Source organism: Spermophilus citellus, assembly GCF_964194105.1.
Source record: "Spermophilus citellus genome assembly, chromosome: 9".
In the NCBI taxonomy this organism is placed as follows: Eukaryota; Metazoa; Chordata; class Mammalia; order Rodentia; family Sciuridae; genus Spermophilus; species Spermophilus citellus.
The window spans coordinates 27,956,057-27,975,776 of NC_138191.1; the positions used below are offsets into that span (position 1 = coordinate 27,956,057).

Genomic DNA, 19,720 nt, shown 5'->3' on the forward strand with positions numbered 1-19,720 from the left:
TAGTTCATGAATATTCCATAAGTTTTCTAAAATCTGCCTACACTATTTTTAAGTTATCTTAGTATCCATTTTATTCAAGTTGTTATTTTAAAATTGTCTTTTTAACCTTCATGAAGTGGCTTAAGCCCAGACTGTTTCATTCTAGATATAACATGATTGCTAATGTCATTAAATAATATTCAGAGACTCATTGTCAAGACGAGACCAAAAAAAGAAAAATACAAGAATGGATACAGTCCACACTTAATTCTTTTCAAATTACTGTAAAAATTTGATTTGTCATAATGTTAGTTGATTATTTGGAACACTGAATCCAATTGATCTAGTAACCTTACCAAGGAAAGAAGATAGTGTTAAACAAAGACTTTGATAAGATTGGTATGGAGCACTAAAATAGATTAATTAGTTTGCGGCAGGCATGTTTTAATAAAAGTGGTGCTGTGTACTTTTATAGATAAAATATGCATTCACACATAGAACAATGTTTTGTTGACAAACTGAATTTTCAGTTCTTCAAAAAACAATAATCTTTGCATTCAGTGCATTCTAGTTTGGTGTGAATACTGTGTAGTATATGTATATGAGTCCTTCAAAGAAATATGAGAGATTATATAACTGCCAGAAACCAAATATAGGAAATTCATACTAAATCATACAGATTCTTATATAATTCACTTTGTAAACATTAGAAAATAATGAAAAGTTAATCTAGCTGTTAACTAACCTACATAAACACATTTTATGGATTTTTTCATGGATGCATATAAGGATAGCAAACCTAATTAATAGCATTAAGAAATTTCAGTGTAAAATCATCAGTGTCTTTTAATTCTAAAAATGAGAATTATTTTTAAAAATCCCACTTTACAAGCAACTAAGTTTACATTTTCATTGGACATAAAACAATTAAGTAGTAAAACTTCCCCAAAATCTTAAGCTAAAGCTTTTTTCTTTTATGAAAGCAAATGCAGATACATAAAATGGTCTTAAAGCAACTTGAGTCCTTTGTATCTGCAGTTTCCACATCTGTGGCTGCAATCAACTGCAGATCATTTACTATGTATGTAGTCCGGCCTCTCATGGCTGCAGCTGTACTAAATATGTACAGGCTTATTTGCCATTCCATAAACAATACAGTATGAAAACTATTTAGATACCATTTACATTGTATTTGGTTTATGCAAAATCCATAGATGACTGAAAGTACCAGGAAGTGTGTGTGTATATTATATGGAAATACTATACCATATGGTTTAAGGGATTTGAGCATCAGTGTACTTTTGTAAAATTCCAGGAACCATTCTGTACACATCAAGGACAACCATATATAAAATGAAAAAAAATATTAAACAATTGTTTTGAATAACTGTATATATAAGTAAATCTCATTCTTAATGTAATTATTCAAGATTACACCACTTATATAACTTCCTTTTTGTAGCTATGTTCGGTGTAATGTCTTTCTTACAGATAATGGTTGAAAAATTAGTTAAGTGTAATAGAGATGTTTTGGTTACTACCTAATAGTTGGTGTAAAGGATAAGGATAAGTGTAAGTAAAGGATAAGGATAAGTGTAAGTAAAGGATAATGTGTTATCTAATATGATTTAAGTTCTATTTGTTTTTTCAAATGAGAAATAAAGAGTACACTTCCATTTTTAACAACAAAATCTATAAAACAAAATTTGGCTTTAATTCATTTTTGAAAACTAAGTACACGATATGATATAAAATATAATACCTGTGTATTTGTGTATATGTATGTATACACTTGCACCTATGTATAAATATAGGTACATTGATTGAGTGATTGATGGAAGAAAGGTATTGCATTATTGCTTCTAATTTACGAGACAATTTCCAACAATTTGCTGTAATTTTTTTGCTCTTATTAGTTTCACCAAGTCTTTTTTATGGCTACAGCCCAAGTTATCCTCTTCAGCTTTAAAGTAACACACTAAATTCACCCATTTATTTGAGAAGAGTTTTTTTTTTTGGGGGGGGACTCTCCTATACTGGGCTTCATGAGGGTAGAAATAATCAGCTTCACTAAAGTTTTTAAACTCAGAATCTATGTCTACACTCTTGTATGGATAAATTGAGGATGAGATATATATCTGGTTTATGCATGGGTGGCTTTAGCATATTGGCAGGGATTTCATACCATGGAACCAGAAAAAAACATGATATCTATTCACAATTTATAGAGAAGGAATCCTAGAATGCACAAAACCTTTTGGATTTTGCAGTGCTTCAAGTGCATTGACTTCTGAAGTGTGTAAAAATCAATGCAATTTATAGAAAAGTTGGAGCCACTGTTGTGTTCTCTGTCGGTGCTGTGGGCCATGCTTGTATCAAATAGGGAGCATTGAGAATCCATCATCCTCAGCTCATTTCCTAGTCAGTGCATCTTCTTTTATGATCTGCCATGAAAGCAGCAGCACTCTGCCATTATCCTAGGTGGACCAGTTTCTTTCTTTTAGAAGGTAGTTCCCCTGACCTTCTGTGACCACTCCCTTAGGCCTCTTTGAGAACCACCTGGGACTCTTGCATCTGACTTTCTTGATTTAACCATACCCTTCATCACACCAGGCTGAAAAAGAGGGACAGGAGGAAAAGGAGGAAGTGGAAGAAGCCCTGAAGGACTCATTAATGAGACCCGTAAGACATCCTCCATTTACTGTGAACTACCTGATATCCACCAACATCCCTGCTCCAGTGTTGACCTCTTAGTGAGTATGAAGTCACTTCTCTTGATGCAGCTTGGGAGTAGTTCATTAAAAGAGAATTATACTGATATCAGTCAGATTTCTGTTGGGGTTCAGTGAAAATTCAGGATGGTGAACACAGGAATCACCAGAGTGGTGTGGTTGTGGAAATTGCAACAGTCCCACAGGCATCACTGATGCATGTGTGGAGCAGAGATCAGCATGGTCTCTTTCCTCCAAGCTGTAACAGGTGATCTCTCCTATAATGTCCTTGCTAATTTTTGATCCTGAACAGTAAGTCTACTTTGAGGATTGGTGAGTGTACAAATAGGTTAGTGCTCTTGATTGTATCATGGGAGATATTTTTTTATGGTCCCTCATGAATGTGTTAGAATTATTCCTGAAGGCCTGGACTAGACCCTGACACACTCCACTCCCTTTAATAGAAATTATTCTGTTTGCTCAGTAGCACAAAAGATCTTTCCTCAAGGAAGGTCTATAGATCCCACACATTATTTCAGTCCCTGTAAATAATCTCAAATCAAAGAAACTAGCTTCTGGAGTAAGGTCTGAGTCTTGAAGAAAGTGTTCTACAAGCCAGTCTTTAAGTTCTTCTTGATCATTGGGGTAATGAATAGTTTCAGCTGTTCACCAGATTCAAAAAATAGAGTATGATGCTATTAATTGACCAAACAAGGGATATCTGACCAGTGACTAAGGAAAGGACACCTTTCCATTTCTCAGAAGATACACCCCAAGAGTTCCTTGAGTGTACTCCTCAGAGTTTCCTTTCATCACATAAAGAATACACTCACCCTGTGAATAAATTGGTACCAGGTTGGTAACAGGACATAAGGATAAGTTTTTGTTGTTATTCTTTGTGTCTGTCTTTGCAGGTCCCAAGGAAGAGAAAAAGTACAGAATGTACTTATTCCATCCATTCTGGTAAGCAGGAAGGGGATCCATTGTTTCTTTTCTTGATTTATACCTTCCATTAGTTTTTACCTTAGCAATCTAGAGACAGTCTTTCCCATGGTGTTAAAGTCAAGTTTCCTGCACTCACAGTGAACCACTATGCTCTCCTATGCAAAAGGTAATTAGGAGGAGACACACTACATTTTCTGTGGGTTTGGCCTGAGTTTGTTGGCTTTGTTGAATTCCATAGCAAGAAATATGACCAAACCACACCAAAATCATATAAAATCTAAATATTAAAGAACAAAGCTTGAATGCCCAACATCTTTTTGGAATCAATAATGCCTCAGGAACTTTGATTTATTTGAACTTGTTCAAGAAATGTGGAAGAAAAAGACTCTGGGGTTGTACTGTCTGTTATGGCTGTCATTGTGGTATGACATGCCTGAACCATGCAGGGAAAGATGAGTCTCCTTCCTCACCAGCAATGTTACCTAACCAGTGAACTGAGCACCTGAAGCCCTCTCTCACACTCCACCCTCCTTCTCAAATTCCCGTGAAAGTCAACTTGAATGGGTGCTTTTGACTCATTCCAGCTGTCATGACTTGTCTCACTCTGTTGGCCTCCCAAGCAAGAGTCCAGCCTCCCTCTCTGAGAAACATGTGGTTTACTCTACTCTGGATGATGTGGCCAGTGAGTACACTGCTTACAAAAAAAGGTGATGGAATGGGGCTGTATCTCAGTGGCAGAGTGCTTGACTAACATGAGTGAGGCACTTAGTTCAATCCTTAGCACTGCATAAAAAAAAGGCATAAAGAAATAAACAAATAAAACTATCCATCTACAATTATTAAAAAAAGAGAGAGAAAAAGCAACTGGCTGAGGAGTGCAAGCTGGCAGAGCATTTTGTAAGGTGCCCAGAGGACCTGCTCACAGGAAGCTGCTCCAAAGTGCCCAGCTCATGAGAGATTCCATTAGGCAAGTGATATTTGTACCTGCTTTCCTGGTATCTGCATTTTGTGTGTAGTCTTGAATGATGAGGACTGCCTCAGGGGGAGGACAGTAGATTCTTCCAGAAGGTAGAGGTCATACTATCCCAACACTGTTTCTGTCTAGACCAGGCATGTGCCTTTTAGATAGCAGGCAGCAACTACCTAGCATAGTTTCAGGAAAGATCGTGTTACAGGTGCAAGTTTGTGAAATTGAAAAGAGTGTGGCCTAAGAAAGAAAACTTTTAAGGAATTTGCAGGCTGATTTAATTGTGGGCCAAGGGAGATGTATCCTTTCTGGTTTATGTTTCCTCTTCTCAAAAATATTGCTTAATGCACATTGCATGATAGCTGTAGCATTCAAATGGAGAATGTTTATGAGTGTACTTTCTAAAGTCACTCCCAGGGTTTGTTTTAGGGAGTTGAAGTAGTAAAATCTGAGGGTGGGATGTAGGGTACACTGGAATACTAAAGAGGTGAAATGGAGAGAATTTTCCCTTGTTAAGTGATAAAAGCAGGCCTGGAGGGTCCTGTAGTTCGCAGATGCATGGAGTGTCATGGGACAGGGTCCCTGAAGAGGAATGAGTATGTTTTCTATGAAAGTCATATTGGGAGGTAAATCACCGTGCCTGGGAAGCAACCATGTAACAGCAGGTAGGTACAGCTGGAGCTTCCCAAAGTTTACCAATTTTCTCCAGTTTCTGTTCATGTGGGGAGAAAAAGACATTTTTCCCTCTGCCCAGTTAAACAACTAGCATGCTGCTCATGAGATCTATTTTACAGGGACTACTCTGTTTCATGGATAAGAATACCTGGGCAGGCCATTTCTTTAAAGAAATGCATGAGATCTTTCTAAATTCATACCAATAATTTATCTGTGCCATGATAGGCTACTGTGTTTTTAACGAGTGAGGTAGAATTGCTTAATATCTAAAGGGGCTTTTATAAATTCAGTTGTAGGAAATAGTGAAGAGCATCATGATGAAGAAAAAGCATCACTTGAATCACTGGCCCCCAGGGAATCATCCTGGGAGGGTAATTGTCAGACAAAAAGGAGCACACAAACAGGCCAAAATAGCTGCAAAGGTAAAAACCATCTGCTGGTGTCACTGGTTTCCCTTGCTAAACCACTCTGTATTGCCTGTTTTCTGCTGAGCATTTTTATCATCTGTCTGAGAAGTCTTGGGGACTTTCTCCCTTAAAAAAAAGTCAGTTGTTCCTTTAAAAGAACTAAAATGAGAATGACATGAATAACTTCTCTCTGCAGTGTTATCCCAAGATCCTGGACAGTTCTGCCATAGCAAAAACAGCAGCTACACAAACAACACCAATATATCATATGATGTAAAAATATTGACAGGAAGAGGCCTAGAAGGCACAAGTTCTGTGGGACTTTCCACATGAAGGAAGCTATATTCACTTGATAGGAGAGTGTAAAATTCAACTTTGGTTATGCATAAGGTTGGCTCACTTCTATGGTTTTCACTCCGAACTCTTTTCTGTATCCAAAGCGGCTGTCTTGCTCTTCTCTGTAACTGCCACACTGACGCAGAGCCAACTCAGTGTCCAAATACTATAAAAATTATCCTTTAAACACATGGTGCTGTCCCTGAAATCACACACTTTGTAGGCTGTTTTGCCTTTTCTTCCCAGCTCCCTCAGCTCCACTCCCTCTTTCTCCTGGGAGGCATGGTCTTCGTAAATCACTGGCACATGGATGCTTTTCTAACACCTATCTTTTAGGACAAGCATAAGTCAATGTGTAAGTCTTTTCTTCAGTCAACCTTTAACTTTTATACAAACTAAAAATTTTTTAAAAATTAAAACTGACATAAGCACTGATTACAAACCCTAGAGTGCAATGTGGATTATAGGTGGGAAACAAACTGTTCTCAAGACAGTTTTCTTTACTTCACATCTGCAGAGTCATGTGCAGGACTCTGTATGTGGCACTTGTGGACTCATTGAAGGGGACACTAACTAGAAGGCTTTAGATGACACTGTAAAGGGACTTCATTGTAATAACTGTGGTATGCAACCACTTTTATGCATTCATTGAGTGTAACCTGCCTCAGTGCTTGGCCTCACTGGAAACTGTGAACACAGAGATGGGTCGAACATAATCTTAGCTTATACAGAACTATCAGTCTCGTAAACAGCAAGTGAAAGAACTGATAGTGGACTCATTGGTGAGTGTAGCCAGTGCTGTATCAAAAAAATGTTGGTAGTCAGGTTGATCCCCCTACTAGTTGTTTCCAACAGGTCCCAGCATAATGATGGATGACTTCTCAGACCAACACCTGCTCTCCAGTTTGGCTCATAGAAATCCATATTCTCAAGATCTGAAGATGATTTTAATGACATCAATAGATACTGAGTATGTTCTGGCCAGCTGGAGAAAGAGGCAGGGTAAGTAAGACACATAAGTTCTTCCTTGCGAAGATTATTGTGATGTTTTCTCTAGACCTCAGCATTTTCTGTCCACTTCAAAACAAACTAATATTGTCATTCCTCAAAGTTGAACTCTTGTTTTTACTCAAACTTCATTTCAAATGCAGGTAAATAATTGAAGTAATTTTCAGGTTTGCAGTCCAAAGGGAGGAAGGTGTGGCTAAAAGCCTGGCTTTCTGACATTCAAGTGGATGAGAGTCGATGACTCTTGTGTTCATAGAAGCAGAATAAACTAACTCCCCTGCTTTGCTCCTCAGTTTACCCTGTGATGTGTATAAAATGTAAAATCTCCATGTATATAGAGAACTTACATTATAAGTGAGTTAAACCAAATGAATGCATTTGCTGAGCTTAGACAGGTAAAGCACTGGGCTCATTTCCCTGCAGCATGCTAGGAAGGGTATCCAATCCTTACTGAAAAGAGCTTAATGTATCTGCTTCAGATTCAGCCATGGTTCTCAGTAGGTGAGAACATTGATTGCAGACACCAGTAGCCTGACCTAGTGAAGGGAAGATTGCCATGAAGAGCAGAGTCAGCACTGGACATTATCTGCTTTGGACTTAGTAAGAGGGATCTGGAAAATTTGTTCCAAGGAGCGTCCCACAGTTGAGGGTTCACAAAGACTTAGCATGGCTCCCCTCCATGTTTCTATTCTCCTTTCCATGTTCCTATTGCCTGAGCCAATTGGAACTTTTATAATAAGTAAGGAATTCCTTCAGAGTCCTGTACACCAACAGATGTCCCAGTGAGAGAAAAGAAGCCACAATAAAAATGGAGTATAACAAAATAATATTGAGAGAGTGCAGAAAACAATTTCAAACACTCATGGTTTACTCTTTGTTCTGTATTTTTAGTGGATTTTGAAATAATGGCATATTCAGAGAAGAACATTATGGCTATATTACATTGACAGTTTTGCATTGTTCCCTTGAGGAAAAACCTTATGATCCACTTTATTATTAAGGAAATAATGAGGTAGTCCTGTAGATAATTTTAACTTGTTGGGAAACCATTTTTACTTCGAGGATTCTCAACATATACCTATAGGAGTAATGTGAAATATGGTGTTTGGAGAAGGGTACAAAGAAAAGTTGGTAACATTGGCATGAGGGTACACAAGTACTGAGACTGCCCAATGAGTGGTGGTCTACGTCTGTACTGACCTTCTGAAGAAACCAGTGGATCAGCCATCATGAGCCAATTGGAAGGCAGAGGCTCCCACATTCCATGACATCTCCAACCTTCTGATTCTGTTAGACTGTTACCTAGCGCACTCAGCCCTACCTCCTCATTTCTGTCTTGAGTCCACGCTATAGACTCAGGTGTGTGAATCCTTGTTTGAAAGGTGAAGGAGTTTCAAGTGTTGTGGACTGCTGAGTACTTGTTTCTCAACAGTAAGTGAATCATGACAGCTGCTGTCTTCCCTTAGTCCTGATGAATTCTACTTGGGTTATTTTATTATTTTTTTAAATATTTGGGTCAGAAGCACTCAAACACTTAGCCACATATGCAGCCCTTTTTTGTATTTTATTAAGAGACAGGGTCTCACTGAGTGGCTTAACACCTTGCTATTGCTCAAGCTGACTTCTAACTCTAGATCCTTCTGTCTCACCTTCTGAGCCTCTGAGATTATAGGCGTTTGCCACTGCAGCCAGCTCTTGGATTCTCTTGTTTTTAACCCATAACATGTTTGGGTTTTCTTTGCAGGTCCTGGCTGTACATTTACTGTACAAACATGGCAGTATTCTTCAGCCCTTCCCCTGATGGAGGGGATGAAATGAACCTTGATGGAGAGCCTCAGATGAAACTTAAAGAAATCATACGGGGACTACAAGCTGAATTACAAGAACACAAACTGAATTTCCGGGATCTGGAAGAAAAATTCATCTTATGTCAATCTACCGTGTATACCCTTGCCAACCAGTTCCAGAAATATCGTAAGTTGCAGATAGGTTTATGGTCACTAAAGTGAGGTATGATTGTCTGTTTCCCCTCTGAGAAAAAGATTCTCTCCAAATTTTTTTCTCCTCTTTTCTTTCATCAAAAGGAAATCCATCATTTCCAGAAGTAAAGATATTGTTATTTTGCCTTCAGTTTACTAACAATGGAATAATGAAACACAAAGACTACAGCCACTTTTAGTTTACAGGGAAGTGTAGGGTGGGCATAGGTTAATTCCCAGTTACTGATTTCTACTGGAGACATGAAAATGCCTTTTCATCCTCAAGAATAGCTCAAACCTTTTTTAACAGTATTCTCTTGTACCATATCAGATCCACAGACATATAACAGCCGTGTTGGTAAAGGTCTGGGACTAATGACTCTCCATTCAGTTCAGGCTTCCCCTGTGTTTGTAGTGAGTGATGTAGAAACTACTCATTGACTGACTGGATGTTTCTGAATTTGATTTCAGGGAGTGGTGCAGAGGAGGAGAGTGGAAAAGAACAGGACTTGCTGGCTCCCAGGTAACAATGAGTGTTAAGAGCCTGGAAGAGGATGGGTTAAATATGAGGAGGGTCCCCAGATGAGCAAACCAAGAGGTGCAAAGTGTCCACACTATTCACATGCAAAGGCAAACACAAGCTGCTGGTATGACTGCATTCCTCAATCACGGAAAAAGTCCATCTTTTAAGGAGGTGTTTTTCTTTTCTCTGTCGTTCCTGTCTGTATCCAACTAGAAGTAATCAAATTAACTGAATGTTTTGTTTTTTTGTTTGTTTGTTTTTTTACCTCACAGAATCTACATCTCCTGTCTTGTATGGGTCCATTGAGTATGAGATATAAATCTGGTTTCTTTCTGGTTGATAAGACTTTTTGGCAGGAATGTCATAGCCTTGGGTGGGGGGAATACACATACACACACACACATATAAAAATGCATGCACACACACACACACACACACACACATAAAGTCCATTTTCTGTGTATGCTGTGGCTCATGGTTGTATCACACAGGGAGAGTGGAGTCTCTGTCCTCAGCTCTTTTCTAGTCAGTAGATTGAGCCCCTCTTCCTATCTCCTGTCATGAAGACATGTGCACCCTGCCCACATCCTAGGAGGATCATTTTCTTTCTCTTTGAAAGGAGTACCCTCTTGCCCTTCTGTGACCACTCCCTTAGGCCTCTATTTAGACCAACTGGGACTCATATTTACTACTCTCATTTAATCGTACTCTTTATCCCTCCAGTCTGAAACAAGCCCCACAGGAGGAGAAAGAAATCCTGCAGGACGTATTGAATGAGGGCTGTAACACTTGCCCCAGTCACTCTGAATCATCAGATATCCACCAGCCCCCATGCTTCAGTGCTGATGTCTTGGGTGAGCATGAAGTCTCCCTTTGTCTAGCTGCAGCTCATGACTACCCCATTAAAACACAAATGCACTCCTATTAATTATACTTCTGAGGGTCCAGTGACAAATTCAGGATGGTAAACCTAGAACTAACAAGAGCAGGGAAGTTGTAGAGACTGTAACCTACTCACAGGTACCATTTATGTGTGTGCATATCAGGGCTCTGCATGACCTTATTCTTACAACCTAGGACAACTGATCTCTCCTACAGTGTTCTTGCTCATGTTTGATCCTTTGATTACAAGCACAAGCCTATAATCCCAGCTGCTCAGGAGGTTGAGGCAGGAGGATCTTGGGTTTAAAGCCAACTCAGAGGGCATGGGATGTGGCTCAAGTGGTAGGACAGTCACCTAGCATGCATGAGGCACTGGGTTCAACACTCAGCACCATAAAAATAAAGATATTGTGTGTCCACCTAAAACTAAAAAAAATTTAAAAAATTTAAAAAGCCAGCCTCAGGAAAAAGCAAGGCAGTAAACAACTCAGACCTTATCACTAAATAAAATACAAAATAGGCCTGGGGATGTAGTGCAGTGGTCATGTGCCCCTAAGTTCAATCGCCAGTACCAAAAAAAAAAAAAAAAAAAAAACATTGAAATGGTTAATCTTGCTTACATTAAAATGCTAGAATCAGGTGGTGGAAATATTGGTTTATACCAGAAAAGTTCTGAAAGAGGAATTTCCTTCTAGTACACTGCCAAAGTAAACTTTGAGATCCTTAAAAATAATCCCTAGTATTGAGAAAAATGAGGCTCAGGTATTTTAATCCTCTTCATAGAGAATGAAACTGGTTCTGTTTGAGAATTGTGAGGGGGCCCAGAGCCACTAAGTCTTGGAATGAGCTTTGTGGAAGGAAGGAAGCTGCAGTTAGTGAAATCCAGAAGAACCTGGAAGAGTATCAAGGGATCAGGAGACCAAAATGCATTTTGACTTTGTCCAGTTACATGAAGAGCATTCCATAATAATGATCCACCCAGTCAGAGACGTTGTGCATGATGGATCAGCATAGCATCTCAGACTATTTCTTTAAACTCAACATGTGAGTTCTTCCAGGTTAAGTCCCTTAGTTGCTCCCTGAATTATATATACATAAATTATGTCTTCTTCTGAGGGAGGTGTCTGTACTGGAATGAGTAAAGTGGAGTTATTTAATGACTTCTACATTTCTGAATATGTTTACAGAACACCATGACAATGAGGACAGTGATAAAGAAGAGTCACTTTATTTCAGGTAACAACGAATGACCAGGGGCTAGAAAAAAATGGGTAAAATAAAATGGGTTCAGGAATCCTAAAAGTACAGAGCATAAGGTCAAATGTAGTCAAAGTTTCTTAAAGGCACAGTAGGAGTGCTGATTGCAGTGAAGTTGTTGATTCTATCCAAGATGATGGAACCCATTAGCAAAGTTCTCTGTCTTCTTTATGGTATTGTAAGAGTGAGTCTGCTCAAGAAGAACTGAGCAGCCTTGGGCACTTCTAGATCTTAAATAAATCATGTGTTCCCTTTGTAAAGGTCAAACTCAGGATGAGATCCAAAAATCATTTCTGTACTGTTAGCCTGAGCTCATCAACAGGTATTCCATAGCAAGAAAAGTAGATAGAACAAAAATGACATCATGTCATAATATGGATGTGCAAAGAAGGCAAAATGTCTCTGAGACTCTTTAATTCAGGAGACTACTGATCAGACACTTGTGTCTAAAATTCACCATGCTTTATGCACAAGGTTGGCCCCTGCTATGCTTCTCATTGTGTGATCCTTCTGTGACTGTACCTTATAGGCAGAGCTGTGCCCTCTTCCTCTTGAGCTTGTTATCTTGTTATCAGTACACTGCGCAATGGTGGCCCTTGGTCTCTCTCATACCATGGCACCTAAACTATGTCCTTGAGATGAAAATGGTTTTTTGAATCATTTTTGAAGGGAGGCACCTGTTTGGGACTCCACCCTTCATCTTTGAATCTGGACCAGCTGGGAGACTGTAATTTTCTAAACCACCATGATTTCATCTTTTGTTCTTCCCTGCCTCAGCTGTCCCCGTAGTCTCAACAGTGAACTGCAGGAAGAGGAAGAGAATGACCTCCAGCTGGATGAAAAATATTTTGGGGACTCTGGTCATCCTGATTCATGTGACACACAAGAACTTGTCAGAAGCTCTGTGTTCCCATCACATGAGCCTAAAGTCAGCTCTACTGTGGATGGAACCAGTGAGTACTTTTATCCTAATTCAGATGAATGCAACTTGTCTCTGGTAAATCACAAATTCTCTGCACTCAACTCCACTATCTAGGCTGAGACATATGCCTGCAGAGCCAGGAGACCCAGTTTGTTTCTCAACAGGTGTAGAGGTCAGGTGGATCTGAAGCTTTGTTATTTTTCTTGCCAGGTCAGTTTATTTTTAATCCTGGTCTGCACTGTGCCAGCCATAGTTGCGAGTAGACTGGAGTTAGGAGGAGGGGATTAGAAGCACCTCACAGACATCACTACAACTTGTTCCAGGAGGGATTGGTCAGACCTCAGTCTTTAAAGGGGTTAAATCATTCCTTCTGCAGTGTCCTTGGAAATTGCATTTATTTTCTAATGATTTCCTCTCCTCTTTTCATGAGATAGAATACTCAAAAATCATATGGAAGTCTCTTATGGTTCTTGAGTGTTGACTCAGTTTCTCAGCTTCCTCTGAGAAGGCTATCCTTCAGTCAATCATTCCTGTTTCTGTTCCACCATACATTGCTGCAGTTTTCAACCCAAAGGAGCACAAATGATTCTTTCCTCCAGAGATTACATGTCGAATCATCTGTTCCATCTGAGAGTTATGTTCTCATGTAAATTGTCAATGGCCAGTGTACATGATGGGGAACTGGCCCAGTTATTCAGACAGCAGAGAGCATTTCTCTCCACAAGTTCCAGGATTGTCACTCTTGTTGAACAAGAGCCCTGAGTGATAGTAGCTTTATAGAGTATGTAGAGAAAAAAAATATATTCTTCTTTCCTCTCTCTCAAGGTAGAGTTCAACTTTTCCTCAGATAAACTTTTGAAATTCTTGAGTCTTTACTCATTAAATCAGTTTTTAGGAAGAGCAGAAGTCTGTGATGTCTCCCTGTATCCGAATGTTTTATAGTAAAATTAACTGACCAAATTTATTTCCCAACCCTTGCTTTAGTCAGTGCCTTTTCAGGTGTGACCATCTTTTTCTTTTTCCCATTTCCACTGAGGTGCAATGATGCAAAGGTTTAATCTCAGTGTCACAACATTTCAGAAACAGAAATACAATACATGTGGTGAACTATAACCACTGCCAGGTGATCTCTGTATACAGACTACTCCATTAAATCCTCAAGAGACACTGTCCACAGTTGGTGGTGTCTCTACAGTAGTGCTGCGGACACTGAGATTCAGCATGGTCACTGCCCCCAAATCTCCACTAGTGTGTGGTGGGAACACAGGGCCCATGTCTGCCTGACTCCTCAGCCAACATATTTTTACTGCTGTGCAGCCTGATCTTTCAAAGATGAGGCTGGTTTGGGTGTTCACCCATTCCTAATTCTGTATGTTACAAATGTTTTTGAGACAATTTCAAACAGAAACAGAGACATTGCTTCTCTGGAACAAAGAATTCATAAGGCCTCTCACATGGGTTGTTGAGCTATTAATCAGTATACTTTGTCCCTGGGAAGAGCCAGTGCCTCATCCATTCCCTCCAAATAGAGCTGGACACAGTCACCTTTATACCTGAATCTGAAATGAAGAAAAAGAGCATTCTAATCGTACAAATATTCATCCTGTGTGGGTTCTCTGACCCTAATGTGTATATTGTGAACAGGACACAGCTGTAACTACAGTAGTGGTGCTGACCTCTCTACTCAGACCTATCCTCTGTGTACACAGAAAGCCCTGCAGAAACAACATGAATATAACTAAGCTACAACTTGATATTTTGTTGAGGACTTTCCCATCTTGCCCACTAATGGCATGTAACAATACTTTTAGAATTTGATAAATGGCTCCAATAGTTGTAGAGGATCTTCTACTGTGAGCCTTGAAAAATGTCAGCAGGGTTCCTCCCTGCTAAAAGCAGGCAACAGAAAACATGACAAAATTCTAACCCAATTTAAAATATTTATTGCAGATGACCTAGAGGGTAGACCTGGCTCTGTGGTCATTCACAGAAGTGGTAGAGAGAGCGAGTCTACATTGAGCTACAGCCACCTTGAGACTAAATTACCCCAGAGCCCTTCAGTCTGAGTTCAAGGTAGTTTAAATGTAATATCCTTGTGGGAAGGTGAGACTTTCCCAAGGGACTTCACAGATTTGGCCACTTTTCATAATAGACACTATATATAGGAGGGGCTGGAGGTTTAGACACAGTGGAAAAAATATTGTACACAATGATTGAGGGATCCAGCCTCAAGGAACTGAAAGAAGTAGATTGAAGGGGAGGAGATTTGTTTTTGATATAATGAGACTAAATAGGATTTCATGAAAAGGAATGGGCCAGGATGTCAGGGGTTGGACATATAAAAGGAGTTCTCCTTCCCACCAAAATTATGTAATGATAGAGTGGCTGGTAGTAAGCATGGCATACAAGACTTTTGTGAAGAAACTGTCCACGTTGCCAAGAGTCCATGAAGAGATTCTTGTGTCAGTGGCCATTTTCAATCCTTCCAGGTCTAATCTCCTTTTTTGTCTGTTTCACCATTGCTTTCACAAACAGGTATATTGGTTTAAGATACTTTCTCCTTCAGGTCAAGAGGATCTCTCATGCATGTTACTGAGTGTCTTCAGTGACAGATGATTAATGATGGATGAACTGAGACTTGGGGACACACAGTACATGAGAGGCAGGGAGCAGCATCTGTAGACAAAGACCTGATTGCTGGAAGACAGTGAAGCAGAGTGAGAGTCAGGGAGGAGACAGCCTGACAAGGAAGGATGGTGTATGGGAGTGTTGGGATGTGATGTTGGATAACCTTGTGGGGCCAGGAATGAGGACTTCAAATGCAAGATGGGGAGTTGAAATTATTCAGGGGGATGTAGGAATACAGTTTTCACAAGCAGAGAGGGAACATGGTAAGAGCAGGACAGTGAGTTAGAAGGCTAGTGAGGCTGGGCTCAGTGGTCCCAGCAGGAGGTTCTCTCATGGCCAGGAGTGTGAGGCCAGCATGGGTAACACTGTGCAGCTGTATCTTAACAAAAGTAAACCTGACGGGAGAGTTGATCTTTGGGGGACTTCACAACCAGAGAAGGTAGTGAGGAGGAGAGTGGAAGAATCTAGACACCAGTAATGAGAGTATGATGAGGTGTGTTCTCAGGGTGATGGAGCCAAACAGTCAGATTGAAGAAATTTTGAGAAAACTGAAGCAGATCGTGGTGAGAATGAGGGATTTTCAAGGAGAGTGTGTGGAGAACACAGTAGTGGGCAGCAGGCCCTCTTGTACCCAGTTCTTCCTGAGCCTGACTTGGATTGACATGAGGCTGCTGGAAACCTCCAGTCAGTTTAATTTCTGAGGACATCTATTCATTTCCCTAGGGACATAGAACACAATTATATCAGGAGGAATGTCCAATTTGCCTCTGTAGTATGTGGAAAATATAAGGATTATGGACCCGATATCTCTTCACAGTTTCATACAATTGATTTACAATAAGGAGCCAGCTCCTCTGCTGCATTGCTTATAGCTGCTAACAGCCTCCAGGTGGCAACAGACTGTACATGTGTATGGATTGTAGGTGGTACATAGTCCACAAGGAATCATAGGCTTCCGAAATGCAGAGAGGGAATGTTATACAACCACTCGACACCCCTTTCCATGGTATCCTATATTCTTTCCATGATCTTTCCTCCCTGGGGAGAGAGATCAAGAAATCTTTTTATTTCAATCACGTCATTGAGTCTCAATAGAATGTCCTCTCTACAAACAGTGATGGAGTTTAATAATACTGAGAAAATAGCCTTGAACTCATTTTTTTCTTCAAAGCCATCTTAAGTGGATGATTTTTCTTCAGGGACACTCTTTTCTGGACACCTGCCTTTGTTGTTGTTGTTCTTGTTTAGTAACATACGACAGTAGAATGTATTTTGCAAATTACACATTACTAGAGTATAACTTATCCTGTCGATGATCCCGCTCTTTTGGTTTATGATGTGAATTTACCCTAGTTATGTATTCAAATACAAGGCTAGTTAAGGCTAGTTAGGTCCAGTTAATTCTATTGTCTTTCCTGTTTCTCTCTCCCCTCCCATCCCTTTATTTTCCTTTGTCCAATACAGTAGATTTCTATTATTCCCTTCCCCAACCTCCCTTGTTTCTGGTTAGCATCTACAAGTCAGAACATATAGCCTTTGGTGTTTGGGATTGGCTTATTTCACTTAGCATGATATCTCCAGTTCCATCCATTTACTGGCAAATGCCATTGTTTTATTTTTCTCAATGGCTGAGTAATATTCCATTCTCTATATACATTACATTTTCTTTATCCATTCATCTGTTGATGATGTCAAATGGTGGTTTCATTCCAAGTTTTCTAAGGAATCTTCATACTGCTTTCCATAGTGGCTGCTCTAATTTTCAGTCCTACCCAGAATGTATGAGAGAACCTTTCTCACTCCATTCCCCACCAACATTTATTGTTACTTGAATTCTTTATAATTGCCATTCTAATTCAAGTGAGATGGAATCTCTGTGTAGTTTTAATTTGCATTTCTCTAATTGCTAGAGATGATAAAGAGTTGTTTGTGTATCTTTTGGCCATTAGTATTTTTTCGGCTGGGAGGTGCATGTTCAGTCCTTTGCCCATTTGTTTATTGGGTTATTTAATGTTTTCTTTTCTTTGGGGTTTTTAGTTTTTTGAGTTCTTAATACATCCTGAGGATTGAATACTCTTGTCTGAGGTGCATGTGGTAAAAATCTTTTCTCATTCTGTAGGCTCTCTCTTCACGTTATTAATTGTTTCCTTTACTGTGAAGAAGCATGTTCTCTCGGTCAGACTGAAAGCTGCGATTCTCTGATATAGTGATGTGAGCTGGAGCCTGGGGCCTAGGGTTAGATACACTCTCAGGTCCTGGGCTGGCCTTTACCAAGTGCATATCTTAGGTGCTTTCATCTCTTTCATTGTTTATTAAAATAATTTCCATAGTACCAGTTCAATAAAAATAAAAATTTTTAATGAAAGCTTTGACTCTGTAATCTCAAATCCTCAGATAACTTCTGGTGATTTGATAAATATAATTTCACAAAAGATATTTTCATTTGATATAGAGCAATTTTTCAGTAATAGTACCAATCCTGGGCCCACAAGTGTGTGCACTGACATATCCAGCTCACTTTTCTCCTTTTCTCATCTCTTTGAATTAACGTGACACCTTCACACAGAAAGTGCACAAATTGGTCTCCCTGATGACTCCACACTGAGTCCATCCTCTCCATTCATCTGTCTCCACAGCCATGTTGCCAGTGTCCTCACAAGGACTCAATTCTGCTCAGATGTGAAGACTGAGTTTCAGTCCCTCCTGCCCCCTTAATCTGGGTTGTGTTCATCTTGATTCTCTGTCTCCCTCAATATCAGCTTCTGGAGCCTGTGGTTCTCATGTCAGGTAGCACACTCATCTGACAGATGTGGGCAACCTTGCACTCATTACAAACCTCTGAGGGTCATGCAAGAGGAGAAACACCTGCCCCTCATGTGGAGCACTCCCTGGCATGGGCTCAGTGTGTGTCACTGGTGTGTAGTTCTTGAAGCACATGTGATAATTTAGGGAGGTTCACCATCTTTTCTTCATGCTGAACTCTCTAGGATGATCCCACAATCCCAGTCAAGACTCAGCCTACAGGCTCAGTTGGATGATAGTGTTCTGGTGTCTCACAGGGAATTTTTGAACATCTGCTTTTCAAACATCTCTCTTTTTTTCCCTCAGGTCTCTAAATTATTTCTGACTTCTAGTGGCCAGAATATTGATATTATACAATCCCACATGTAAATGTTCATAATTTTCTGTTCATCAGATGTATCCATTATATGTTAGGCATATACAGTAGTTCTATTAGTAATAATGCCTGTATATAAAATAAGTCAGTCATAGTAAGATTTAAAATATTCCAGGGATGATTCTTCCCCAGTTCTCTACTTTCATATAGTTTTCCTTCTACTATGATTTTGCTTAACTTTGATAATCTCTATCTGATTAAAAGCTCTGTCTAGATCTCTAGTGTTATTATTGCCTTTTATACTGGGGAGCTATAGGTGTCTATAACTTCCATATTTCTTGAATATTTTCAAGAATTGGAAGCACACTTGCCTCCTGTCAAGTTTATCATACTGGATATGCCAGAATCATCAACAAAATGAAAGCATCAGTCCCAATGTCTTTATTTTTATGTGGTAGTGAGGATAGAACCCAGGGCCTCATGCATTTGAGGCAAGTGCTCTAACTCCAAGCTACAACCCCAGCCCTGAAAGTATCAGTCTCTATAAGCTACACATCAATACTTAGACTTTCTTGTGCAAGGCTGCTTTCTTGATTAGGTGACTCTTTGGGGTCAATAGGTATGTCACAGGATAATAGTTCCTGTTTTATTTTCAGAACTGAATTTGGATACTTGCATTGAACTGCAGAACCTTCCCACACTTGAGGGTGATGCCCTTGGAGGCTTGGCTGTCAAAACACCTGGATGTGAGCTGCATGTCCTCACTGATACCATGAGTGTCCTGAAAGAGAAGATCATGAAAAGAAAACAACTCTTCAGCAAGTGGAGAATGGCATGCAGATTCCCTGGACTTCAAGCTTCGGGTAGAGTGGTGACAGCTCCTGTGGCTCTGGGATGCACTTTCCCATTTTAGCTTTCTCTATGAGGATGTAGCTCCTTCTGCTGTGTTTTCTCTTCACCATTGGTTCTTTCCAAAACAGATGGAGACTGTCTGGTCTTATGTCTCTATTTTATGTTCTCCCACCCTGAGAGGCCCTTCCATCTCCACCTCCTGTTTGCATTCTGAAGTCTGCTCTGTTCCTACATCTGCTGTCCTGATATTCCCTGTAATTGCCACGGGAAAGCCCAGCTTAATTGGGGGTCCTAATCCCATGAAGAGCATCTTTCAGACACATGCCACCTTCCCTGGAATCACACACTTTTGATCTAACCACCTTCCTTGACTCCGCTGCCTCTTTCTCCTGGGAACATGGCTCCTTCTTGGACCCTCCTTGGCAAACAGGACTAAGTCAACCCTGGATTCTTATCTTGTACACACAGAGGAAAATTGTGAAAACTGATGGGAAAGATTATGACAACTGAACTTCATCTGGGCTTTAGGTG

The 19,720-nt window shown here is 39.9% G+C and overlaps 1 protein-coding gene across 1 annotated transcript in view; it reads left to right on the plus strand.

Moving 5' to 3' along the window:
• The first annotated feature begins 2,607 nt into the window (after positions 1 to 2,607).
• Positions 2,608 to 19,720, plus strand: part of LOC308656941 (uncharacterized protein) — an 867,415-nt gene continuing 850,302 nt past the window's right edge. The window contains exons 1-3 of the mRNA XM_081308320.1: positions 2,608 to 2,732; positions 6,863 to 7,022; positions 8,773 to 9,002. Coding sequence (XP_081164446.1) covers positions 8,801 to 9,002 — 202 coding nt within the window. The 5' untranslated portion in view covers positions 2,608 to 2,732; positions 6,863 to 7,022; positions 8,773 to 8,800. The remainder of the gene's footprint in view (positions 2,733 to 6,862; positions 7,023 to 8,772; positions 9,003 to 19,720) is intronic.